Source organism: Babylonia areolata, chromosome 12, assembly GCF_041734735.1.
Source record: "Babylonia areolata isolate BAREFJ2019XMU chromosome 12, ASM4173473v1, whole genome shotgun sequence".
Lineage (NCBI taxonomy): Eukaryota > Metazoa > Mollusca > Gastropoda > Neogastropoda > Buccinidae > Babylonia > Babylonia areolata.
Window position 1 is genome coordinate 6,389,465 of NC_134887.1, and position 27,940 is coordinate 6,417,404.

A 27,940-nucleotide genomic window follows, 5' to 3' on the forward strand; every position below is an offset into this window, starting at 1 on the left:
CCCCTGTCTGTATTCCCAAGGGCCCCACACCCCTCCCCAAACCCCTGTCTGTATTTCCAAGGGCCCCACACCCCTCCCCAACCCCTGTCTGTATTCCCAAGGGTCCCACACCCCTCCCCAACCCCTGTCTGTATTCCCAAGGGCTCCACATCCCTCCCCAACCCCTGTCTGTATTCCAAAGGGCTCCACATCCCTCCCCAAACCCTGTCTGTATTCCCAAGGGCCCTCCCCAACCCCTGTCTGTATTCCCAAGGGCCACATATCCCTCCCCAACCCCTGTCTGTATTCCCAAGGGCCCCACACCTAACCCCTGTTTTCTCCCAAGGTTCACAAACTCCTAACTACCCCCACACGCAGCTAGACATCATCTTTCCAAGGGCCCCACACACCCCCGTGTTTCCCGGGGTCGGCGTTCGGATCGGGGTCAGGGAAGTTAACAGGCACCGCCGTAGAGTTGTAGTACTGGAGACGGTCCAGGAGCTTTCTCACCACCTCGGGTTTGGACCCGGAGAGGTCGTGTCGTTCCTCGGGGTCCTCCACCACGTTGAACAGCCACACGTTCTTCTGGTTGTCACCATCGGCGTCGTCGTTGTCTTCGTAATGCAAGTGCGGAGTCGGACCTTTACATTTGTAGGAGAATGTCATAGGGTCGGGGTAGATTCCCGGCTCTTCGGGTGGCGGGATCGTCGATCCGTTTCCTGACAGTGAGAGAGAATGAGTGAATCAATTGAATTTTTTTTCTGAGAGCAATAAGCATTCACTGCTTAATTTCATCTCGCCCTCCAGAGGGAAAAGATGAAGAAGATCAGAGAGAGAGAGAGAGAGAGAGAGAGAGAGAGAGAGAGAGAGAGAGAGAGCGCAGGATGAGTTGTTTCACAAAGCCTGCATCAGTTCTCTTTTTCATGTTGGGATGAGTAATTCATTGCCTTCGAGAAGAACTGAGGAATTAACACAACCAACCAAAAGTAGTTATGTGCAGGTATCTACTAATGTTTCGTCATTATCATTATTGTTTTCACTGAATCTACCACACCACCACCACGACTACTACTACTACTACCAAAAGCAACAACAGCAATAAGATCCGATGCAATCCCTGCTGGGGTATACAAAGCAGGAGGCCCTGCCATGATGCAAGAACTGACTGAACTCTTCCAGTCCATGTGGAATGAGGGGCAGATCACGCAACAGCTGAAAGATGCCAGCATTGTCCACATCTACAAGAGGAAAGACAACTTCCAGTCTTGCAACAACCACCGAGGCATCTCCCTCTTGTCCATTGCTGGGAAGATTCTGGCCCGTGTCCTACTCAACCGCCTTCTCCAACATCTTGAGCAAGATATCCTCCCAGAAAGCCAGTGCGGCTTCCGTGCTGAACGTGGGACTGCGAACATGACTTTTGCTGCCGGCCATCTCCAGGAGAAAATGCCAGGAACAACACAGCGACCTCTTCATGACATTTGTCTATCTGACCAAGTACGGTCAGCAGAGAAGGCTTATGGAACATCACGGAGAAGTTTGGCTGCCCCAGCAAGTTCATCACAGTCGTCCGACAGTTCCACGACACCTTGATGATGAAAGTTCTAGATGACAGAGACGTGTCAGAGGCCTTCCCAGTGACAAACGGCGTCAAACAAGGCTGCTTTCTCCTCCCGACTCTGTTCAGTATGGTATTCTATGCCATGCTGACAGATGCTTTCCGTTACACAAAGAAGGAATCCACGTCAGGTACAGGACTGACGGGAGATTGTTCAACCTCAGGCGCCTGCAGGCTGTTACAAAGGTGAAAGAGACTGTCATGAGAGAATTCTTGTTTGCTGATGACTATGCACTCAACGCCAGCAAAGAGCAGAAGATGCAGTGTGAAATGGACTGCTTCTCACAAGCCTGCAACAACTTCTATTTCACCATCAGAACCAAAAAGACTGAAGTTATGTACCATCCTGCCCCAGGAAAGTCAATACAGGAGCCGCGCATCACAGTGAAGGGGCAGAACATCCAGGCAGTCGACACCTTCACCTACCTGGACAGCACGCTCAGTCGCGCAGTGAACATAGACGCTGAGGTCAACAACAGGCTCGCCAAAGCCAGCTCCGCCTTTGGGAGACTCCGTGAGAACGTGTGGGAGCGGAGAGGACTCGGCGCTACCACCAAGCTGAAGGTCTACTGTGCGGTGGTCCTTACCACCCTGCTTTACGCCAGGGAGACCTGGTCTACAGCAGACACGCCAAACATCTCAACCGCTGTATGTATGTATGTATGTATGTATGTATACACACGCACTTCTTGATTGATAAAAGTGTAGATAGATTGATAGATGTTGTTATACATACACACATTCATCACATTTAGGGAAGGTAGGCCTAACTGCGAACGATCCAGTTGAAGCCACCAGCTAAACGTGTGTATTGTGCAGATAAAAGATTGTACGGTCGTCAAGTGTAGCTATTCTGTTTTTGAAGGTTTTCTCCGCTTGGTTGCACCACGAAAAGTTCGTCTACTTCTTTTCTTCAAACGTTTTTTCAACGGTTGAAATAGCAATGGTGCATGCGTTTAAATGCAAACGAACGAGTCTAATTATGAACGATGGGTTTGGGTACATGTGGAAATTAAGACAGAAGCAGGTCTTGAACTCAATTAGACATGATATGCATTGGAACATCGCAGCAGACTGTTGTATTGTTGGTTTTGATCACACACACACACACACACACACACACACGCACGCACACGCACAGAGATCGAGTGACTGGCTGCACAGTCTCTTTCTCTCTCCTGTGTGTGTGTGTGTGTGTGTGTGTGTGTGTGTGTGTGTGTGTGTAAACAACAACATACAAACGGGACATCACATGCAAAATGTGATTATATGGTATAAGGAACTACTAACAGCAATCAAAATAGAGAAAAGTAATTCCTAACCCCTCCCCCCCTTCCCCCAAATTAAAACTCTAATAAAATCATATTACAAAAACGAAAAGAAAATATGAAATAAGAAAGAAATGTTACTAAAAACACGAAAAGACAACAAAGTACCACCCCCCAAAAACAAAAACGACTAATTAAAAAAAAAAAGTGAAAAAAACACCAACAATGCACTTCTTTCCAATCTGGCCTTAATTAAAACACCCGCCTCACCTGGGTTTCCTGTGATCAGCTTATAGTCTCCCACCCGAATGGCAGCTCGGATACGGGTATCGAAGGTATCCGGGTACAGACGACTGCCTTTGGGGGCTTGAAGGGGGTCGATATTGTGTAGTAACTCTTTGCGTGGGCTGGGAGCGTTTTGGCTGAAAACAGAACAACGCATACATCTTGGGATTTTTTCGATAGAACAAACACGCGTGCATATAATAATGCTGCTATGTCCTCTTGCGTTTTGTCCTTGGGCCTTTTTTTTTTTAAACATCAGGATCGTTTTCATCATTTTGCTTAGTTTCAGTGATGTCATCTGTTTTTGTTGCTTTTTTTTCATTGTGACTCTGAAACCATATGATTTGCTGAGGCGTTCTGGGTCAACACCTCCAAGTACTGAGTCACTGATAATAAGGAGGTGAGGTAGTTGTCCGTCATCGGAGCGACGTCTATCTTCGCTCCTTGTGCTGGAGGTGTCACTTTTGGTGTCCGACGAGCTGCTGTCTGGGATCTTAAACTGTCAGACAACTGGTGGTTGACGTTTTGACTTCCTTCATTTGAGGAGAGTTTTTCTCTCTCTTTTTTTTTTTTTTTTTTTTTTTGCTGTTTTGTACTTGGGGTCGCCTGGGCCATGAGTGAAGTAGGTGTAGATACCACTGCACTGAACGTTTGACTCAAGAGTTGATGGTGTTTCTGTTTGATAAATGTCTGTTTGAACGCCCATTTCTTTAACATCTTTTTCACTGAATTTTGGTTGAAGCATGTGCACGATTTGGGTCATGGCGTCTCCTCTGATTTCGTCTGATTTTTGCAGCTGTGCAGTCAGGTTTACGACAGACAATTCAAGGTTCTGAAGAATGCTCTCCGTTTTTTTGACTGTTTATTTCTACGAGTCCATACAAAACATTATCGCTAGTTTCTGACGGCCGTGCTTTTTCATGATCTTCGTTGAAGTCAGAATCGTGTTTTTGTGCGGTCATTTCTCCTTTTATTTTTTCATTGAATAGTGGTTGAGTACATATTTTGCAAGTGTATTTTCTTTGCGTTCTGACAAAAATGCACACTTGGTATGGTGGTAGCTCAATGCATGTGTAAGGAATTTTTCTACTGCAGTCTGAGCATTTTTTTTTTTTTTTTTTTGGTGTTTTTCTTTTTCTCATGAGCACATGGTGCTACTATTTCGTGGCTGATTCTCCTGTACGACGTCATTTTGAGTCTGGAACGCGTTCATTTGTTGACGTATTCTTGTTTACGTCATTCTGAGCCTGTGGAACGTGTTTACCCGTAGACAGTAAAGTAAGTTTCTTCTACCTACGTCACTTTCAGAACTTGCGACAGTTCCATTTTCATGTTCATTTTCTTTTTGTTGATTGTCGGTTTCGGCGTATCCGGCTCGCGTCAATTCACTCACCTCTGACGGGTCTGTGTCCATGAAAATTGTCATGTCCGCGTCCTTGCCGTAGATTTGTTAGTTGGCGTGACCAGCTAGCAGCATAGCCTCTTTGGCCTCAGTCATTGTTCCGTAGCCTTTGTGGCTGACCTTAGGATACCTGTTGACTGACTGGGCAGCCAAATTCTAAAAAGTAACAAGAGAGGCAAGGCCTTCAAGACTCACTTGTGATAAATTAGGTCCCCTAGCATTAATTACAGAGTAATTTCCTTTTTTTTTTTTACTATCTGCACCAAAACGTTTGCAAAATAAATATAAATTCCATGCTTAGCAAAAAAAAGTTCCTGTTTGAACAAAAAATGATAATAATGACTCCTCTTGTTGTTGTGTCAGAATAAGAGGTCAAAGTGCCAAGTTTAGAGAATACAAAAAATATAAATATAACTAAATGCAGTTTGCATATAATTAGGCTTCTTTTTTATTTTTTTGTGCCCATCCCAGAGGTGCAATATTGTTTTAAACAAGATGACTGGAAAGAACTGAATTTTTCCTATTTTTTATGCCAAATTTGGTGTCAACTGACAAAGTATTTGCAGAGAAAATGTCAATGTTAAAGTTTACCACGGACACACAGACACACACACACACACACACACACACAGACAACCGAACACCAGGTTAAAAGTGAGTCAAAATTCCGATTTTTCTTCCATTACTCACTGCCTATAGATGTTGTTTTTTTCCTTTGTTTTCTTTTTCTTGTTTCGCTGTAGCGGGACATGCAGGTGTTAAAGCCTGAACCGGACTATAAATGGCGGGCGATTTGAATCAAGCCAGTTTCTCACCAGAGTCTGACACTGTGACGTCGGTGAAGGTTTATTCAAAATAAAAGCCTAATAAAGCTACGGTTTGGCTTCATTTATGGCAGAGAGCGAGATTTGCCTAGCAGCTTCCAGTCTAGACCTGAATTGACTTTGGAAAGTACAAAATGTGTCAGCTACACGTAATACAAAATTCGAATGCAGAGAAAAGGGGCGGAGCTAGAGCCGTTTGTGTTTGCGCTAGACGTGTCTGTCAGATAAAAATAGCACCAGCACGTGGTACTGTCCGGTGAGAATTGGAAAGCATGCAGACAGCCCCTCGACGTTGGCAACCGTAAACGACCACATTGTTTGTAAAACATGCAAACGGAGAGAAATATGACGATCTACTAACCTTTCACCACCACATGTGACCCATGCTCTAGTGCGCATGCGCAACCGAAACCTTGCTCTCGGGAGTTAAGACTTTAAGGGAAATGAGCGAGCTGACAGACTTGCTGGTAACGCAACACCAACGAGCGGCCTACATCTAGGAAAATCGGATATCCTCAGAAAAGTCAAAGACTATCAAAAAGAACAGGTACAAGGCCATCACACCATCGATCGCCTCAAAGAAATAAAAGCAGAGAGAGGGAGCGGCCGTAAGTCTAACATGAAAGGTAGAACACGATGCTTTGCAAATCAAACAAATATCGGCATCATTTCCAAACCAACATTGCGCAAATTTCTTCAAAACGGAACAGAGTCTCTGTGGGCTTTTCCAAATCCAGTAGACTGAGTAACACACTAGACGCCACGTTCTTGGCATCAGAGATCTTTTCCCATCCCTCCTGCGGCCAATCAGTGGCAGCCTCTGTGCGTGTGTGTATGTGTGTTTGTGTGCATGTGTGGGTCTGTGTGTTTGAGTGCGTTTGTGCATGCGCGAGGGTGTAAGTGTACAGAAGTGTCAGGAGAGTTTTGTGCACGTGCGTATGTGTGTGTGTGTGTGTGTGTGTGTGTGTGAGTGTATGCATGCCTACACTGTGGGAGCAACGGGATATTGGAACGTGCGGGTGTGTGTATATATATATATATATCTTTGTATATATGTGTTTGGGGGTGGGGCATATGGGCGTATGTGTGTGTGCTTGTACAAGTAAGTGTTCATCTGTGTGTGTGTGTGTGTGTGTGTGTGTGTGTGTGTGTGTGTGTGTGTGTGCCGTGGAAGCTGCGATACGTAGCCTAGAAATGAGTGTGTGGAGGAGGGGGGTAGAGGAGGTAATGTGTGTGTGTGTGTGTGTGTGTGTTGGGGCTCATGTACGTTTGTGTGTATTTGACTGTGCTTTCATATCTGTGAAACTGCATGTTTGGTGCATATCTGTTATGCATATGTGGGTGTATGTGTGAATGTGTGTCTCCATGTTTTACATTTATTTGCTTATTTATCATCATTGTTGTCTTATTTATTTATTTATTTATTATTATTATTATTACTACTACTACCTTTTTTATATCATAATTATTATTTATTTATTTACTTATTAAAGTACGCTTATATTTGACTTCATCAAGTTTTTGCGCCTTATACATGTTATTAGTAGTGGTAGTAGGTGCGGTTTTTAATTAAAACATTTTTAAAAAAATGTATTTATCTATTATTTATTCACCTTTTTTTTCTCAAGGCCTGAGTAAGCGCGTTGGGTCACGCTGCTGGTCAGGCATCTGCTTGGCAGATGTGGTGTAGCGTATATGGATTTGTCCGAACGCAGTGACGCCTCCTTGAGCTACTGAAACTGAAACTGAAACTGTACAACTCGTAATGAATGTAACACCATGGTCAAGTTTGCCGACGATACTAACCTAGAAGGGCTGATTATGAACAGTGTGTGTGTGTGTGTGTGTGTGTGTGTGTGTGTGCGTGCGCGCGTGCACGCACATCTGTGTGTATGTCTGATCCATGGCAAACTTTAACTTTGCCATTTTTTTCTGGAAATACTTTCTCTGCCAATACCCAGTTTGGATTAAACATAGTAGAAAAAATGTTCACAATCATGCCAATAATAGGTTGTAGGTCTTCCAATTCAAGCCGTATTTCCGGATCATTAACTGTTTATTTCGTTTCCGGATCCAAAAACACCAAATCACCGCTTCCCAGGTGCCGGAAAATAGGCTATGTTTGGTGAGCATACGGCATGACATTTTTTTTTTTTTTTTTTTTTTTTTTTTTTTTTGTACCCGGACTTTCTTGGGTCGACCACCGTTTTATTTTGTATATAAATCACACAATGCCAAATAAATAAATAGCGTTTATGGAATAAATACGACTTTTCACTCACTGATTTTGGGCTTGTTACAATAATATTGAAGGAAAATGTACAAGTCATACAATTAAGTGTACAAAACTTATCTGTTTTTTTTCTTTCTTTTTTTTTCTTCACCTTCATTCATACACAATTCTAAGTCTGTCTGTTTCTTCATATATGGACAATCACGTTGCAAAACTTTAGTGTTGGAAGATTGTTTGGTTTGTCTGGGGGGTGGGGAGGGGTTGAGGGGGCCGGGGGGGGGGGGGGGGGGGGTTCATGCTCTGGTGTGCTTTCTGTGTGCATATTTGTCTCTTTCTCACTTCTCATTTGATCATTTGACGTTATTTGTAGATGGAAGTGTTTTTTTCCATGTGAATTCGTCTTGTTTCAAATTCTCGTTCAAAAATAACCTGTAAGGAAAAGACTGATTTGGTCTTTTTATAGATACTGACACACATTTTACCCACTAAAATTATATTATTGATATACGCATAATTTCCTTTTAGATATGGCGAATTTTCAATCCCAAACAGGATATCTGATGCTGACAGTTTCAAGTGGACACTTGTTTCTGTTAGTAGTTTTTGTTCAATATACTTCCAGAAGTTGTGTGTTACTGGGCAATCAAAAAAAAAGTGTTCAATGTAATCTACCAAATCTTTACAATAGGGACATTTATTGTTTTCTGCTACTTTCATTTTGTTTAGAAGGATATTGGTGGGGTAGATGTTGTGTAAAATTTTCCAGTGCAGAACTCTTAATCTAGTTTCTTTTGTTATATCTCTCGCTATAGACCAGATTGACCCGAGTAAGTGGATACCAAATTTTCTGAGCCAGAAGTAGTATGCGTTGGGAACAGTTTTCTCTTTGTTTACGAGTGTATTTTTTTTAATCTGTTTTAAATTTGTGTTGTACAGGCTTACATCACATTTCTGTGTTTCATCCTCCTTTTCCCCTCTTTCTATCCATTGAAGCCATGCCTTTGGTATCGAATTTATCAATGCGTTATATTAAAAAACAATGCCTGCTTTGTTTTTACGCACTATATCCTGTATCTCTCTTAAAGACAACACTCTATTTTCCCTGAAATTAATTATGTCCTTTACTTGTTCAAGACCTTTCTCATTCCAAGATTTGAAGAATAATAATTTGTTTTTATACTTTATCAAGGCGTTGTTAAACAGCAATTGGGAGTGAAAGTTGTTACTTTTGATGTCTGAAAGTGATTTTAACGGCCTGCTGTCAAGATACGAACTAACTACATCTTTCCAAAAATCGTTATCTATCATGTTCAAACCTATTAGATCTTTTGATCTACAATTTAAAAGAAACACATTTTCTTTAACAAGTTTATCCATGTGCCATTTAGGGATCACACTCCAGTTTTCCTTGGCTGTCGCCCCAAACAGTTTCCCTGCCCATTGTAGGTGAAAACATTTTTGGAGCTGGATCATGTTTATCATGTTCAGACCACCTTCTTCTACACTCGCTTCCATTACTTTTCTTTTTACTTTCTCGAAAGCTTTCTTGTTACTGTGTTTTTTCTGCCACAGAAACTTGTACAGAATTGAGTTTATTTTATTCAGAACCTCAGCTGGAAGGCCAATCGACTGCATAACGTAAATGAACTGACTGACAAGAAATGATTTTATCACGACTACTTTCCCTTGAATACTTAAGTCACGTTTACTCCACTCTTTAATGAGTTTGTTCACTCGATCAATCCTGCTTGTCCAGTTATCTTCAATGTCTTTGGCCATTCGGTTACTTTCGAAATGGATTCCTAATATCCTTATTCTATCTACTGTTGAGAATGGAAGATTTACCTCTTTTCTGTCTACCTAGTCTTAGTGCCTTTGTTTTATGTTCATTCAATTTCAGTCCAGAGAATCTTTCAAAAGAAGTAAAAATGTTAAACGATCTATTCATGTCCTCTATATCTCTAAGAAACAAGGTTGTGTCATCCGCCAGTTGTTTTACTTTTAAATGCACATCCTCATTTCTCTCGGATCGAGGGGTTACAATTCCCACTATGGGACTGTTTCTTATTTTAATAGCTAATAATTCAACAGCTAACACGAATGCCAAAGGTGAAAATGGGCATCCTTGTCTAATACCACACAGCACGTCGAAAGGTTCAGATATCCAACCACCATGATTAACAGAACTTGTACAACCTTTAAATAAGACAGTAACCCATTTTTGAAAGACTGGTCCAAAACCAAAGACAGAAAAAGCATTTACCAAGAAACTTTTTGATATGGAGTCGAATGCTTTAGAGTAATCTACTGCTAATAAGTATCCCGTTTTCTTTGTTTTATTCAGATAATTAATAACGTCATCAATCGATCTGATAATTGTAGATATGTTTCTGCCCTTAATGTAACCTGCTTGATCTTCATTAACTAAAGTGTGAACAACGGACGACAGCCTTTCTGCTAGTGTTTTTGCAAGTAGTTTGTAATCTGTATTGAGTAGGGTTATAGGTCTCCAATTATTTAGCTTATCTCTTTCTAGATCTTTTCCTTTGTGTATCAATGTTATAATTCCTTGCTTCTGAGAGTAAGATAGTTCACCTTTATTAAAGGATTCTACGAAGGAATTTGTCACAATACTGCCTATTTTACACCAAAATGTTTTAAAGAATTCTACTGTAATTCCATCACAGCCTGGGGCAGACCCGTTCTTCATTTTCGCAAGTGCATTGCTCGTTTCTTCTAAGGTGACAGGTCCCTCACACACAGCAGCATCCGTACCATTCAAACGAGGGAAATTTTCATCTGCCATAAATATATCAGTTGCTTCCCTTACATCTTCTTCTGCTGTTGTCTGACTATATAAGTTTTTAAAGTAAGACACCTGTTCAAGTAGTATTTCTCTTTGATCTGTTATAACTTCACCAGTTTCTTTACTAAGTCTTGTTATAATTTTCTTTTTGGCTCGAGCTTTTTCTAAATTACAAAAATATTTTGTGTTTCGTTCACCCTCCTCAATCCACTTAATTCTTGATCTAACTTGTGCCCCTCTCGCTTTTTCTAATAGCAATAATTCTAGATTTTGTTTTAATTTTAGAAATTGAGTCTGTTTTTGTTAGAGGGATCGTTTACTAAGTCTTTCTCAACGTCTGAAATTTGTAGCTCTAATCTCTTCACGTTATTCCGTTCTTTACATGCTACATTTTTACCAAACTCACTGCACAAATTTCTGATTTCAATTTTGCAACATTCCCACTTTTTTATATAGGAAATATTATCACTGACATCATAATTTAAATGATTATCTAGCAGTTCATTCATTAATTTGACAAACTCTGTGTTCTTAAGATAGCTATTATTGAATTTCCAGTATCCTGGCCCACGGGAAAAAATATTCTGATTAAGCTCTGTAACAACCGTTTTGTGGTCCGAGTTAGGGACTGTCCGATGCTCACAAGAAACACAACAATGCAGCATACTGTGTGATGTGAAACAATAATCGAGTCTTCTGGCTATAAATGGATTTGTTCTGTGCCATGTGAAATCTTTACTATTAGGGTGTAATGTTCTCCAAAGATCAACTAGTTCTAATGTACTGACTGAATGCTTAAACGCTTTAACTTCTGATTCTCTATGAGGGAGACCTGCAGTATTATCAAGAGAGTTGTTGAGAACACAATTAAAATCACCAAACATGAGAAAATGTCCGTCAATAAATTCGCTAAACTTTTCTTTGAGCATACTGAAGAATGCTATTTTATCCGATGATTCATTTGGAGCATACACATTGGCTAACATAAATTCATAATTGTCATACGACACTGAAACAACTAGTACCCTGTCTTCTCCTGTTTTCAAACTAACTTTACCTGGGAAATGCTTTGCTACTAAAATAAGTTCTCCCCTACTTCTATTTGTGCCTTCGTTAAAGAAAATAGTTCCACCCCACTGTTTCTCCCAAAATGGTATGTCTTTGGCTGTTACATGTGCTTCTTGTAAACAAATAATGTCAAACTTCTGCTCTCTTAAATAACGAAAGATTGAAATGCGTTTAAAATTATTTTTCAACCCTCTTACATTTAAAGATGAGATCAATAACTTGTCCATTGTGGGGGAAAATCAAAATTCATTTTATAGCCTATTGATGAGTACACACAAGATTAACATCGATAAAACATAACACATAAAATCAATAACTATTCAGTCTCATAGTCCGGGGGCGAAAACCAAAACCGTCTTTGACACAGAGGACAGCAGCAACACATTACCGACAGTTCTCGGCAGTCACAGGCTCCGAGGCATGAACGGGGGGGCTGGGCTACCTGATCGTCGGTCATTCCGTCGACGATGCTTGTCGGTCCTGTCCCTCGGGCTGCGGCGATCCTGGGACCGCTGGCGCTTGGGGGTCTCGGACCTGCTGCGGTGCTGGTCGAAAGAGAAGAGGGTGGACTGACGACAGCTCGGTCGGCTTCTGTCACCCCGGTCACCAGCTTTGCTGCCGGAACATCCAGCACCTTTTGTGGAAGAGTTGGATGCTGGAGATGTGGCTGTGACAACAGGAGCTACCGCTGCATTCTGGATGTCCGAGTACACCCCTCTGTCGTCTCCCTGCTGCTGCTGGGCATGCTTCTTGTCTGCTGGGTTCCCTGCAAACTGACAGGCTGCATCACCTCTCTTATGTCCAGGTTGTTTACACTGTCGGCACACAACTTCTTTTGTGCACTGTGAGACATGATGGTTAGACTCCAGGCATCGTGAGCAGAATACTGTTTTTTTAACTTCTTTCTGCTCTTTGTGGTAGATTTTGGCATTAAATATATTCACTTTCAAGATCTTTTCAAGGGGAGTGGGGGGAACGGAGATGAAAACAAAACGCCGTCCAGTTAAGAAACGGGTTAACTTGTTGTCCTGGTCCCTAGCCCTTCCGGATTTGACATCGGATCTGAGTTCACATCCTATTTTAGTGAGGGAATGTTCTATTTCCGAATCAGCCACGGATATCGGAATATTGTCAATCCACACCTTTGTGGACAGTTTTTCTTCTTCTGAGCCATCCCTAAGAATGTAAGGATTTGCATTAGAGGCCTGTATCACAGTATCTCTCACGCGCATACCTTTAAGAAGGATGTCTGTACGAGCCTCCTTTGTTGCAGGGTAGACACGCCACAAGCCTCGTATCTCCTGTGCCCCAAGGATGGTGCCTTGACCAGCAGCACGCTCCGCTGCCAGGCATATTTCCAATACCGTTGGACGAGAGTTGACCGAGTTGGGAATGTCTTTCTGTCTTATGAATACTGGTTTGATTGTCGAAATCGAAGCCGAGTGCGCCATTTCTGTTACACTGAAGTCGAATGACACCAAAGGGGGGTAGAGGGTGGGGAAATAAATATGGAAGAAACAGCGGCGCAGAGCGATCGAAATCCTTCAAAACGTAGACTGTGAATGACGGCCTTCCAAACGTAGACTGTGTATGACGGAGAAAAAAACAACAACTAAGTCCAGAAAATCCCTGAGCTCAGTTCGCGTTCGGTTTGTTGAGAGAGCGCAGTAAGCGTGTCCGCACGGCACGAGAGCCACTCACCGAATCCATACGGCATGACATTGTTTTTCTTGTTCGCAACTAAAAGAAAAGAAATACAATTTCTGGACAGAACACACAAAGTGACTCTAAGTACACCATTGACATGTTTCCTGCACATCGATATTCTAAAGTATTTGGAATTTACTGGAGTGAACATGAAACAAAAATTGACTCGATCGTTTCTTTCAGTTTCGGTCAGCCTGATGTCATGTAGACTGGTTTGTGCAGATACATGTTGCGGTCTGTCTGAGGCAACGTCAATGCCATCTCCTTTACCGCCGAGTCAAAAGAAGTTCTTAAATGATGAAGATATATCACAAAACATGACTTAAATGGTGTTATTATCTCGAATACAATAATATATCTGTCGTGCTAAAACAACAAAAAAACAACATTGCTTTAAATACTTAGTTTGGTCGAGTGACGTCATATGCACTGTACTGTTGTGGATAGGGCTACGTGCTTCCAAACAGAACATCCTGGGTTCGATCCCACTAGCACGCCTGTCCCCCCTCAGAAAGCTAATTATTATTCAATACAAAACCTACTTTACCGATTTTTTTTTATTTTTTATTTTATTTTTTTAACAGATATCTTTAAAAAAAAAAATCATGATTGTTACATAGACAAAGCATGTGTCACATGTGAGTCTCGAAGGCCTTGGCTCTCTTGTTTTTTTCTTCGGCACACTTTTGAATCTTCTTCTGTCTGGTTGCTTTCCGACTCTTTTTGACATGCTGTTGTACATCCACTCATAAAGACACCCTCCTAGCACCAGAACAATCTGAAAAATTGCAGACCTGTCTCAAATTTGCTCTTCCTTTCCAAAATTCTAAATAAAAGTCGTCCTTTCACATCTTAAGCACCTAGAGCAGAATTATCTTTTTGACAACCATCAGTCTGCTTACCGAAACAGCGTTGTTGCAGACTGTAAGCAACATTCTATTTCGTTTTGACAAAGACAAAATTTCGGTCCTTGCTCTTTTAGATCTTACTGCAGCATTTGATACAATTGATCATAAACTTCTCATTGAAAGACTCAAACATTCTTTTGGCATTCCTGATCTTGCTCTTTCCTGTTTTCATTCCTACCTATCGATCCAAACCCACACTGTGTGAATGACAAATATTTGAACGAACCTCTGTTATCATAATTATGGTGTCCCACAGGGATCAGTCCTTGGCCTTATTCTGTCTGTTTTGTATGCTAACCTACTGCCTGATGTAATGAACATTTACCGCCTTTCGCACGAGAGCTTCGCTGATGACACTCCGTATCAGTCGGCTTCTTTTGCTGAAAATAATCAACCGATGACACACATGCAAAAGTGTATAACAGACTTGAAGTCTTGGATGACATTCTTTGGTCAGCATTCCAAAAACTTCCCTTGATAAACTTCAAAGAGTTCAGAACAATGCTGCTTGATTTATTTTCATATCCTCTAAATTTTAACATGTTACTCCTCTCTTCCACTCTCTTTACGGGCTACCAATTTCAAAACCAACTAAATAAAAGCTTTCTGCTCTGACGTTTTCTGCCCTCTCAAGCTGGCCTTTGCTACCTGTCTGACCTCCTTGAAGCGTACACTCATTCCAGCTCGCCACTTTCGTTCTGCTTCTGATACCAGGCTATTAAAAATCCCTGTTGTAAACAAAAACCAGGGTCAGAGATTTCTTCTTTTTTTTTTTTTTTTTTTAAATTTTTTTTTTAGAACAGACTGCCAGATGCCAGATATTTGCGACATTCTGTCTTGCTCAAATCTTTTAAGCCTGCTCTAACAACACATCTTTTCCGAAAACAGTAATTTTTCAGTGCTGGTCTTGGTAACATCTGGTTTTAAATGCATGCTTTATTGTGGGGAAGCCCTGTGCCGCGTGTGTGTGACGGGGTGCTAGCGAGTATCCGTGCATTCGTGTATGTGTGCATGCGTGAGTGCGTGTTGCAGGATGTGTTTTCTGGGGGGCGTCATTGGTGGGTGGGGGGGAGGGGGGGGGCAAGGGGAGGGGGGGGGGGCGATGGGGGTATTGACAGGGGACGCGGTAATGGGGATCGAGATGTAAAGCGCTTTGAGCAGTATTTCTGGAGAAATGTGCTATGTAGCTGTCCATTATCATTATCATTATCACTATCACCTCCATCTTCTTCCCTGTCCTCCTCCAACTCAGCTTCTTCTTTTCTACTTCTTTTGTTGATTCTTTTTTGTCTTCTTCCCTGTTTTTTCAGTTTCTTTTCCCTGTGATTTATTTATTTGTCTGTGTAACTGTCTGTCTGCCCGTATGTCCGACTATCTACCACACAGCATAGTACGCCAAAAGGAACGAAACATTTCTTCAACTCCTTCACACACACACACAAAAAAATCAACAAAAAAAAACCCGAAAAAAAACCAAACACACACACACTCACACACACACACACACACACACACACACACACACAAAAACACAAAAAAATCCCTCATGCCACCTACCCAAAATTCCTGTCTCTCACCTGATCGTATTCCATTGGTCAAAACCGTCCAATGGCAGAGTCCCATTCTCATGCCACCTACACAAAATTCCTGTCTCTCACCTGATCGTATTCCACTGGTCGAAACCGTCCAATGGTAGAGTCCCATTGAGGGAGCCACGCGCGAGCCCCACGAGCGTGGGGAACCAATCAGAGACGTGAATCAGTTCCTTGTTGACGGAGCCTTTGGTGTGCAGGAGAGGACTGTGGACGAAGCCTATCCCGTGTATGCCCCCCTCCCACAGAGAGTGTTTCCAGCCCCGAAGAGGGTAGTTGTTGCCTCCCCATCTCACGTGCCCTCCGTTGTCTAATAATATCAATAATGACAATAACAATAACAGTAACAGCAATAATGACAGTAGTTGTAGTAGTAGTAGTAGTAGCAGCAGCAACAGCAGCAGTAGCAGTAGTAGCAGCAGCAGTAGTAGTAGTCTGGAAGGACGGACTCAGGCTCAAATTACGGCGTTGTGGTGTGTCTGGGAGGATGTACACCTGGATCAGCCAGTACCTACACAGCCGCCAAGCCCGAGTCAAGATTCAGGGCCAGAAGAGCAAGAAGAAGGTGCTGAGACATGGAGTACCACAAGGAGAAGTCCTTTCGCCAACGGTTCCTCATCTTCACAGATGACATCATCAGAGAACTGCCGAGAGGGGTCAGAGGAGCGATCTACGATGACCTGGTACTCTGGTGCTCTGAAGAGTACAACACTACAGCACAGGTACGCCTCCAGACTGCGCTCAACAGATCAGCAACTGGACCAAGGAATGGCTTGTCTCTGTCAACTCGAGCAAAACAACCTACACAGTCTTCAGCCTATCCAGCAAGAAGCAAGAGGCAAAGTTGACACTGAACAACCAAAGGCTTGCAGAGGATTCCACACCTACCTACCTGGGAGTGACCTTTGACCGCAGGCTCACTTGGAAACAGCAGATCACCAGATGCTGTGGCAGGGCCAAGCTGAGACTGGCGATCATGAAGAAACTTGCAGGGACGGACTGGGGGGCTGATGAACGTATCCTAAAGAGACTCTATACGGGGAGAGTCCGACCTGTAGTTGAGTACGGGACATCAGCATAGGCATCAGCTGCAAAGTCTAACCGCGACCATCTCAACAAGATACAGAACCAAGCTCAGCGTGTCATAACTAGCGGCATGAGATCCACCCCAATCCTGAAGATGGAGGAGACCACTGGGCTACAGTCATTGGAGGACAGAAGGGACACAAAGATCCTCATCCAGGCAACAAAATTCAAACGCGTTGAAAACCATCCAATGAACAACAGAATGAGCAGAACCACCAAGAGCCGGCTGAAAAGAGGCAGCTTCATCCACCAGTCAAGACGCCTTGAAAGACAAGCCCCAGTCTTGATGGAACACGAAGCAAAGCCTATCCCGGCAAATGTCACCCATCCATCTTGGAAGAGGCGGGTGTTCCCAACAGTCGTCACCAGCATTCCAGGAGTGGAGAAGAGAGGAACACAGTCAGACACCCAAAGGAAGGCCCTGGCCATGGAGTACATCTGCAACCAGTACCCCTAGGAAGACTGGACCCATGTCTTTACAGATGGCTCCGCCAAAGAAGCAACGAGGGATGGTGGAGCTGGAATCTTCCTCCGATACAAAGACGGAGATGAAGAAATTGCAATCCCAAGAGGAAAATACTCCACCAGCTTCCGAGCTGAACGAGAAGCTCTCTTTGAGGCAGCCACAACAGTCTCGCAGAACTCCACAAGAAGAACAGGGAAGGTAGTGGTGTTCTCAGACGCTCTCTCCGTGCTCCAAGCCCTCAAGAACTCCCGCTGCAAAGAACAGAACCATCTCATTTCAGCCCTTGTTGCCCTGAGTGCCAGAGTGGAGAAAGTGGTGATACAATGGGTACCAGCACACTGTGGCATCAGAGGCAACGAAAAAGCGGACTTTCTGGCAAAAGACGGTGCACAGAAGGAGCAGGCCAACAAACTGGTGTCATACGATGAAATCAAGACAATCATCAAGGCACAGCAAGGAATAAAGTGGCGCCTCCAGCACCCCAAATATAACCCAGAAGACAGATACCATTTGCTGGAACGACGGGAACAGGTCAAGATCTTGGGCTGGACACAACCGCCTGCTCCACCACATGCACACAAAATTTGGCATTGGACAGAGTGGAGAGTGCCCTTGTGGTGAGGGACCAATGACAACCGACCACATCCTTCAAGACTGTAGGACGGATGCAGCATCCAGGAGGAAGTGCTGGCCAACACCGACAGCAGTGGAAGCCAAGCTGTACTGCTCATCTAATGGGAGGCGAACGAGGAAGAAGAAGAAGAAGTAGTAGTAGTAACGATAATGATAACAATAACAACAATAATAAATGTAATAGTGAAAATGATAATGATAATAATTGTTCTATCAAATCAATGATAATGATAGTAACAATGATAATGATAATTGTTTCATAACAACAAGAACCAGAATTAAAAAAAAAGAATACAATCGTTCCATCACACTAATGATAACGGTGATTATAATGATGATGATGTTGATCATGATGTTGATGATAATTATTGATTTCTAAGGACCATTCCACTGACGAAGCCGGCTCAGTGTTATGAACGTTATTGTCGTTGACAGATTTCAGACAAGATGTTTTTGGAAGAGCATAGGTTGCTGGCTTCTTGGCCGATCATGCACACACACACACACACACACACACACACACACACACACACATTAACACACACACACACATTAACACACACACACACACACATTAAAACACACACACACACACACACACACACACACACACACACTCTACCTGTGGAGAAGCTAGGTTGCTGGCTTCTTGGCCGATCATGTACACACACACACACACACACACACACACACACACATTAACACACACACACACATTAACACACACACACACACACACACACACACACACATTAACACACACACATACACATTAACACACACACACACACACACACACACACACACACACACACACACACGCTCTACCTGTGGAGAATATGAACACTGTGTCTTTCCAAAGACCAGCTTCTCGCAGGGCAGTGGTAAGATTTCCGACCCCCTCATCCATACAGCTCACCATTCCTGGCAGTGTGGAAAAAAATAGAAACTTTGACTTCTGTTGTGCAACAATTTTCCAAAGACAGGAAGGCCGGAAGGAATGACTACATGGATCCCTGGAAATGAAATGGTGGTGAGATCAGGGAATGGGGGAATGGGGGAATGGGGAATTTTGTCCACTGGGGCTGTTATCTGACACCGGTTGACGTTATCATTCAATAGACAAATGTAATATCTTGACATAACTAGTTGCACAACCAGTTTGACGAAACATTTCAAAATCGTTGAACTGGTACAAACAGAAAGAAACAAACAAAGACAGACAGACAGACAGACAGACTGACTGACTGACAGACAGACAGACAGACACACACACACACACACACACACACACACACACACACACACAGACGCACACACACACACGCACACACACATTAGAAAGGGAAACCATTCAAAGACTGTGGCTGCCTACATGGTGGGGTAAAAACGGTCATACACGCAAAAGCCCACTCGTGTACATACGGGTGAACGTGGGAGTTGCAGCCCCCGAACGAAGAAGAAGAAGAAAGTCATGATGGCTTTGCTTCGTGAATGAAGATTTTGGAAGGGTGTTGTCCACGTCTTCAGCAGGCTCGCTGGTGGCTGACGAAGCTAAATCCGGTTTGGCAGGTCCGTCCGCAGCTACTGCAAGGGAAAGTCTTCTGGGTCGTTCACTGTGACATCACGGGTTTTTCTCCTTTCTCTTTTTTCCTCCAGGCAGGATCTGCGCGTGTTCTCGTAACAGGTGACAGCTTGGTGGATTGTGCGTTGCCAGATCGCACGACCTACGCTTTGAGGTGACCGTCGTCGATGGTCAGTGTGACAGGCGCTGGTGGATTTTCCTTCAAGAGTCCTTGTAACCTCTTTTTGGGTGCCTCTCAATCACAATAGTTAGTGGAGAATCCCCGGGCAGCAAAATCTTGGGCAGACAGTGGTCTTCCATCTTGGAGACATGTACAGACCTGCTCAGATGCTTCTTCAGCAGCTCGGCCTCGATGCTGATGACCTCTGCTTGTTCGGGGACCAGTGTTGGTGATGAAGTCACTCCGGTTGATGTTGAAGATGGTGCAGAGGACCAGTGTTGGTGATGAAGTGGCTCCGGTTGATGTTGAAGATGGTGCAGAGGACCAGTGTTGGTGATGAAGTGGCTTCGGTTGATGTTGAAGATGGTGCAGAGGACCAGTGTTGGTGATGAAGTCGCTCCGGTTGATGCTGAAGATGGTGCAGAGGACCAGTGTTGGTGATGAAGTGGCTTCGGTTGATGTTGAAGATGGTGCAGAGGACCAGTGTTGGTGATGAAGTCACTCCGGTTGATGTTGAAGATGGTGCAGAGGACCAGTGTTGGTGATGAAGTCGCTCCGGTTGATGTTGAAGATGGTGCAGAGGACCAGTGTTGGTGATGAAGTCACTCCGGTTGATGTTGAAGATGGTGCAGAGGACCAGTGTTGGTGATGAAGTGGCTTCGGTTGATGTTGAAGATGGTGCAGAGGACCAGTGTTGGTGATGAAGTCACTCCGGTTGATGTTGAAGATGGTGCAGAGGACCAGTGTTGGTGATGAAGTCACTCCGGTTGATGCTGAAGATGGTGCAGAGGCAGCGCTGATAGAAGCGTTTATGAAGTTGCAGGTGATGAAGATAAGTGACCTTCGACTCTGAGCCGTAGATGGGGTGGTCAGAACAACGGCTCGTTCACGCTGTTCTTTGTGCCTTTCTTCAGATGCTTGTTGTTCAAGATTCGTCTGTACAGTCTGCCAAAATCTCTGTTTGCCTTTGCAAGTCTGTTGTCAATTTCTTTGTCGATGTCAGCGTCTGACGAAAAAGTGCACCCCAGGTAGCTAAACGGGTGGACTGTTTTCATCTCTGTCTCACGGATGGTGATGTAATGAGGATGGTAACAATCTTGAGGTGCGGGGTAATGGAGAACTATATTTTTCCGGCTGACTTCCAGTCCAGTAGCCTCTGCAAAGCAGGATGTTATGCGCTGTAGGATTCTCTCTGTGTGTGCATCAAAGGCTGCATTATCAACAATGAACACCTCACAGATGAGTTGCTCATTTAAAAAAAAATATTTGGGCCTGTAGGTGCCTCAGGGTGGACATCAGTGCAGTATCAGATGTAGATAAAGTCCTCGTCGTCAAGGTCTTCTGTAATGCTGTGTATCATCATGCTGGAGAAAACAGTGAAGAGACGTGGCACGAGGATGCAACCTTGCTTTACTCCATTTTCTTCTAGGAACGGCTGTGAGAGGTCGTTGCTGTATCGGAAATGGCCACGCTGATTTTCATGTAGCTGGATGACTAAGTTGAGAAATTTGATGAGCATGCTAGATGTTCCACGATTTGCCATAAAACAACCACCTTTCCTGCTCACTGTGCCATCTTGTAAACTTAGAAGCCAATTTTGATCAGAAGAACGGGAAGCAAGGCTTCATGCATTGCCAAGTTTTAGTTTCCAATTTCCATTTAGTTGGTTACTACACGTGTAGTAATATTTAAGGCATAAGGCCACTGATGTGAATGGCTGTACATCGCCTTCGGAGCTTCATACAAACCAGTGTCTGCACACTCGTTCTGGATTTTTCGAAGCTTGCGATGGAAGTTTCTGCATTATGGCGGGAAGCTGCTTTCTTCTCTGGACAGGATGGCTGAGCAAGTTGAGCCTGATGGGTGGATCTCTTACTCACCAGTAGTTCCTGGAACTCCTGGTTGTTTTCATTGAATAAACCTTTGTTTTTCTTCAACATGAATCCCAAAACATCTTCAGACGTCTGAAGGAAAGCGATTTGAAGGTTTTCCCAAAGAACATCTGGAAAGGGGTCTATGAGGCCTGGAATAGTCAAGGCTTGAAGGAAGATTTGCCTGGAAGTCAGCATTCACTTCAGCTGACAGGAGGTTGCCAGCTGATGTTTCTTCCTTGAAGCGTCTCCTTTCTTGGTCTTGGGTTTGAAGTGCAGACTGAGTTTGCAGCGAACAGGCCGACGGTCAGCGTGACACTCTGAACTGGGCATCTCTCGGGTGTACTGGATACCTTATACATATGTATGATAAAAGAAATAATTCTGCAGAAGACATAGCATTCATTGGCGGTGTGAGCTACCTGCAAAGGTCCTCCTGTTTTCGTCGTGTATGTCTTGGTACTGGTGAAGGTAGTGTTCTGGCACCTGTAGTGGGTTGTGCACTGACTGGTAGGCCAGGTATAGAAACAGGGGACCCTGCAACAACACGCTGCTCTTGTTAGGTATGTGTGCTGGAGTGAAGAGAGATAGTATATATATATATATATATATATATATATATATATATATGCTATCTCTCTGATCACAAGATCACAAGATAATGTATTGTCCTCGAAAGGAGATACTTGGTGTGGTGGCAGTTAGGGTTAGGGTTAAATCCTACATGGTACAAATATAGACATACATAAGCCATTCAGCTGACTTGCATACGCTCAGAAGCACACAATCTCAGCTGCATCAAATATCCATGTGCCTGCCATCAGTCTCCATTTCACACTCGTTATATGAAATTACTAAACACATCTAAAACGACCTTCAAATATAAGCAAGTAGGTTACAATAATAAATTAGCCCGTAAATCAAGGAGACAGAAAGTGCTTTATATCGAAAAACCCTTTGACCAAATGTCTTAGAAGAGACTTTGTGGACCCAAATGAGCATTTCTCCAGAAGACCTGAGAGAACGGGAAGGGGTGTAAGTAAATATGAAAGACAAAGATAAGTAGGACGGCACAGCAGCTTTGAATTGGCGATAAGCCAATTTACTGTACTGAATTCTGTACTGGATAGGCAACCAGTGAAGTTTACGCAAGATAGGGTAACGTGATCTCTTTTTTTTCTGTTGTTGTTGTTGTTGTTGTTGTTGTTGACTTTTTAAGAATGACACCAGCAGACACGGGTGGAACAACACCCACCAAAATGACGGCCGCATACTGACGAAGACGATGACAGGTAGAAACACAGGACGAGACAGGTATGGAGCGAAAAACAGCAAAAAGTAGCAGAGCGGCCGCGTCAAGCCTGTCGTGTGTGTGTGTGTGTGTGTGTGTGTGTGTGTGTGTGTGTGTGTGTATCTGTGTGTGTGTGGTAGTGTGCTTGTATGTTCCCTCCTCCCTCCCCCCCTTCTCCCATTCCCCCCCCTCACCCCCACCCCACACCCCCCTCCCTTCTTCCCCGCGGCATGTGAAGTCATCGAAACTCCCTGGGAAGACATGTTGCAAGAATGGAGATCTACTGGCAGGGAAACCTACATGGGACCTTTGTCAGTGGTTGAAATGAAAGAAAAGATTTCATCAGAATCTTGTAAAAACGAGATCCAGTTTTGAGAGATTCGAACCCAGCGAACAGTATAACCAGCTTGATAAAAATGTTGAGAGATGAACTTGTTCTACGAATGTGCACAAAATGCACGCAAATAAACTCTTTCTCCTTCTGTATCTATCTATCTATCTATCTATCTATCTATCTATCTCTCTATTTACATTCTCTCTCTCTCTCTCTCTCTCTGTGATATATATATATATATATATATATATATATATATATATATAATTGTCATCATCATTATATTTGTTTATTCATTCATTTATGACAACAACAACAACAACAATACTAATGATAATAATAATAATGATAACAACAACAACAACACCACCACCACCAACAACAATAATGATAATGATGATAATAATAATAATAATAATTATTATTATCATTATTATCATCATCATTATTGCTGTTGTTGTCATTATTACAACATTTTAAGAGTTTTTAACTATTGCGAATAACTTACACAAAAATCTCATCGCAATGTTGACAAATCTTCTGTGGTAGGTGATGACGTACGGTATTGACAATACGTCATAGACATGACGCTTTTCCGCGGACGTCCTATGGGCGAAAATTTCAGAGAAAAAAGGATAGGGGGATTTTCCTATCTTGGGAGTCTTTCCAGCATTTCTTGTTCTCTTCTAACAGTCCACCCTTGCGGACTTATTTTCATGGAGCAGTGCCAGTAATTCCAGAATTTAACTTGCGTGTATACATATGTATATATACATATATGTATGGAACCCTGATTACCACAATACCGGTGAATACTGGATCAGTAGTCCTACCCCAAACAAACAACTCTCCACCTTCTTGGGATCATGGGCACGGATGACGTCAGAAGCCTTCTGTGTAAAGAGGTGAGCAGAGTAGTGTCCGTTCTCGTTGTAAACTGGTTCCAGGTTGTCGTGAAGGTCCAGGTATCCATCGCGTTTGTGGTTGAAATATTCCTCGGCTCCATTCAGATATCCTGTCAGTGAGATGAACTGTCAATTTCATCTTTCTATTACATTGTAATCCTGCAGTTTAGAATACTAAACTCAGGGGGCCGTTCAAATGAAAAAATAGAGGTTGTTTTAGACTGACCTTGATGCGCTGAGTCGAATGCAACCCTCAGCTAAGCTCTACGGCCACTCCTTGTCAATGAAACAGAGACATAATAAATAGTAAACTCAGTCGGTGACTTCCCGAGCAACTATCGGCGAGCCATTTTGATTGCTGGTAACTGACGCGTTCACCCACGTGATCAGCAGTCAAAATGGCGTGCAGGTCGGGAAGGAGTACTACTTACCGTGCATTTGATCCAGTTTCGTGGCAAAAGGAGTGGTCTTAGAGCTTAGCTGAGGGTTGCATTCGACTCAGCGCATCGAAGTCAGTCTAAAACACCTTCTACTTTTTCATTTTAACGGCCCCTGAGTTTAGTATTCTAAACTGCAGGATTACCATGTTATTGTATTTATCTATCAGTTTACTTTGTTGATTTACCCTGCTTCATCATAAGCTGGTGTTTTATACCTAGACACACATGTGGAGTGATGGCCTAGAGGTAACGCGTCCGCCTAGGAAGGGAGACAATCTGAGCGCGCTGGTTCGAATCACGGCTCGGCCGCCGATATTTACTCTCCCTCCACTGGACCTTGAGTGGTTGTCTGGATGCTAGTCATCGGATGAGGCGATAAACCGAGGTCCCTTTATACTTAGCGCACGTTAAAGAACCCACGGCAACATAAAACGTTGTTCCTGGCAAAATTCTGTAGAAAAACCCACTTCGATAGGAACAACAAATAAAACTGTATGCAGAAAAAAAATACTTAAAAAAAAATAAAAAGGGTTGGGGTGGGGTGTGTGTGTGTGTGTGGGGGGGGGGGGGCGCTGTAGTGTAGCGACGCGCTCTACCTGGGGAGAGCGGCCCAAATTTCACACAGAGAAATCTGTTGTGATAAACACACACACACACACACACACACATATATATATAAGATCTATCAAAAAGTTGATCAGTTGATCGACATTTTCTCACATCGATATGAATGATACAATATCTATCTATCTGTAAGAAATGAATGACAGTAGGTGCAAATAACCATTTCTGAACCTCATAAAATGCTTACCTTTGAAGTTATCTGTGGTGTGTATTGTGCTGTGCTCTGCTGTGTTATGCTGTGTGCTGCCAGTGGCGAGGGATCGGACTCATGATGTCAGTCAAAGTCGTGTGCATATTCAGATATACACATTCTATCCCCAGCCCACTTATATAAACGCACTTACGTACGCACGCGTGCACGCACGTACACACACACACAGACAGCGACAGACAGACACGCACACACATGAAAAGTATAATCGAACTAATTGATATCAACGTCAAAAGCCTCAAAGATGATCCACAGTTAACAGTTGCCTGCGAGCACACGTGTGTGAGTGCCTACATGAATAAGTATGCTTCTGTGTGTGTGTGTGTGTGTGTGTGTGTGTGTACGTGTGTGTGTGTGTGTGTGTGTTTTTGAATTATTCACGTTTCCACCGATAATTATGCTTAAAAGGACCCCCCCCCCACCTCCCCACGATGTTCAACACACTACTGCGTAAGTCAAAATACACACCATAGAAAGAATCGAAGCCTCGGTTTGTAGGCAGGTACTCAGATCTGTAGTAGCCCAGGTGCCACTTGCCCACGATGTGGGTGGAGTACCCCGCTTCCTTCAGTACCTTGGGTAGGATAGGGCTGTCCAGGGGCAAAGCGCTCGGCCGTGGAGGATTAATGACGCCATGCTGCAACCCTGTGTGAATCTGTGTGTCAAAGGTAAGAACAAAATTATACGTGTGGACAGATGGCATAGTAGTAATACACCCAACCAGGTCCTTACACTTATGTATTGACACAGACGTACCATACTGACGTCTGCTTATTAGACAGATAGGTAGGTCAGTGGGGAGGTAGATACATTTTGCATATATACACCACAGCCTTAGACACAGTGGATATGAATTCACTGCCATGAGAGCCGTAAAAGTTTTAAGTTCCTACATACCTGATATCTACCGCACCTAGCAACACGGTGGAGGGAGAAGGTGGGGCCCGACTTACATCACAGTGAGCTAAACACAGTGGAAATGAATTCACTGCCCCAATGGGCGTAAAAACGTAAAAGACTGTGAGACCTTTAACCTTATATATATATTTTTTTTTTAAACCAATACACCAACACGCTCATTATCAACGTTTCGAAACACCCACATACTTGATATCTACCCGACATCAGCTGACTTCGGGTAGGGGTACAGATGGGCTGCACATAGTAATTCTCCAGCTTCACTCCTTCAGCGGCCAGGCGGTCCAAGTTGGGGGTTCGAATCCTGGAGCCATGGTAACCGATGTCGTGAAAGCCATAGTCATCCGCCAGAACAAACACGATGTGAGGTCTGGGTTGGTCACCAGCCACGGTGCTTGTTAGAGCCAACAACAGAACCGCTGGGCCCAAGGCGAACCTCTGGGAGAATGTTGAAGACATCGTCGGTGTTGAGCTGGCTGTCAAAGAGTTCTGCATGTCCCGTTCTGTCTTCTGGAGCTGGTTCGTTCTGTGGATATGAGAAAACTTGTGTGGGGTAGGGTGGTGGGTTAGAATGGTTTCACACTGCCATTAATGAGCAAACGTGATTGTCAAGAAGCGATGTTTTAGAAAGTTTTGATTTTGGTGTGTGGTCATCTCTTCCCTCCAATGTCAACGCAATGACCAATCAATGTACAAAGTTTTACTGAAAAGGGACACTTACAGTCGAAACGAAAGTTTTAAGTTTTGATGATATTCTTTTTTTCTATAAAAGTAAGTGGAATTTGATTGATGGTGTTTGGTCGGATTCTGTTATATGCAGATAAACAATTTTTCCTGGTCCAATCAAAAAGAGACACGAAAAACAGATAGTGAAACTCATCAGCAATATCATTTGTGGAACATTTATCAGATTTTTTTTTTCATTTCTGGGTAAGCTGTCGAAACGCTGTTTATTAAAGGCAGTGTGCATTGTTGATTGTTCTAAACTTGGCTAAGAAAACTACACAATTATTTGGTAACATTGTAAAACAAACAACTTGACCAAAGTTTGGTTTAAACATCCTGTAATCAATATATATAGAATCGTTATATAAGTGTATTTACCAATCTTGCAAAAACTGATATTTTAAACTGTGCTTAACTTTCTCTTTAAAGATGTGGGATGTACACTGGAATTGTTTTGGTTCAGTCAGACACTGCTTAATCCGATTTCATTCAGGACTGTTTGAATGCATTTCAGGTATTGGTTCTCATGTATGTATGTGTAAATTGAAATGACATTTGTAAAAAAATCGAAGATAGCTTTGAAGGTGTTTTTTTTTAATGTTAATGATTACCTAATTAATACAAATGAATAATGATACCCCGTCACTCTAGATTATTACAAAGCATTTGATTCAGTATCAAGACAGTTTGTGTTACATTCATTTAGAATATTTCGGTTTGTTGAACAATTTAAAAATTGGCAAAGATCTTAAACAAAAATGCGTTTAGCAGTATCAGTCATAGAGGATACATTTCTCAGCCCCGTCTGTCACGTGTGGCATCAGACAGGGATGTCCATTTTCACATTCAGCTTTCATTTTAGCTGTAGAAATATTATCAATCAAAATTAGAAAAAGCAATAAATGAAACATACGAAAACAAAATAACTGGTAGACGACACGACTCTTTTCCAAAATAACAAAGTAGACATGTCTAAAGCCTCTAGCATTATAAAATATGT

The 27,940-nt window shown here is 43.0% G+C and overlaps 1 protein-coding gene across 1 annotated transcript in view; it reads right to left on the reverse strand.

Moving 5' to 3' along the window:
- Positions 1-285: 285 nt before the first annotated feature.
- LOC143288024 (arylsulfatase B-like) overlaps positions 286-27,940 on the reverse strand; it is a 29,768-nt gene continuing 2,113 nt past the window's right edge. The window contains exons 2-9 of the mRNA XM_076596278.1: positions 26,404-26,740; positions 25,765-25,951; positions 23,971-24,131; positions 21,914-22,028; positions 18,704-18,799; positions 15,757-16,000; positions 3,136-3,287; positions 286-698 (exon numbers count right to left, since the gene is read on the reverse strand). Coding sequence (XP_076452393.1) covers positions 358-698; positions 3,136-3,287; positions 15,757-16,000; positions 18,704-18,799; positions 21,914-22,028; positions 23,971-24,131; positions 25,765-25,951; positions 26,404-26,709 — 1,602 coding nt within the window. The 5' untranslated portion in view covers positions 26,710-26,740 and the 3' untranslated portion in view covers positions 286-357. The remainder of the gene's footprint in view (positions 699-3,135; positions 3,288-15,756; positions 16,001-18,703; positions 18,800-21,913; positions 22,029-23,970; positions 24,132-25,764; positions 25,952-26,403; positions 26,741-27,940) is intronic.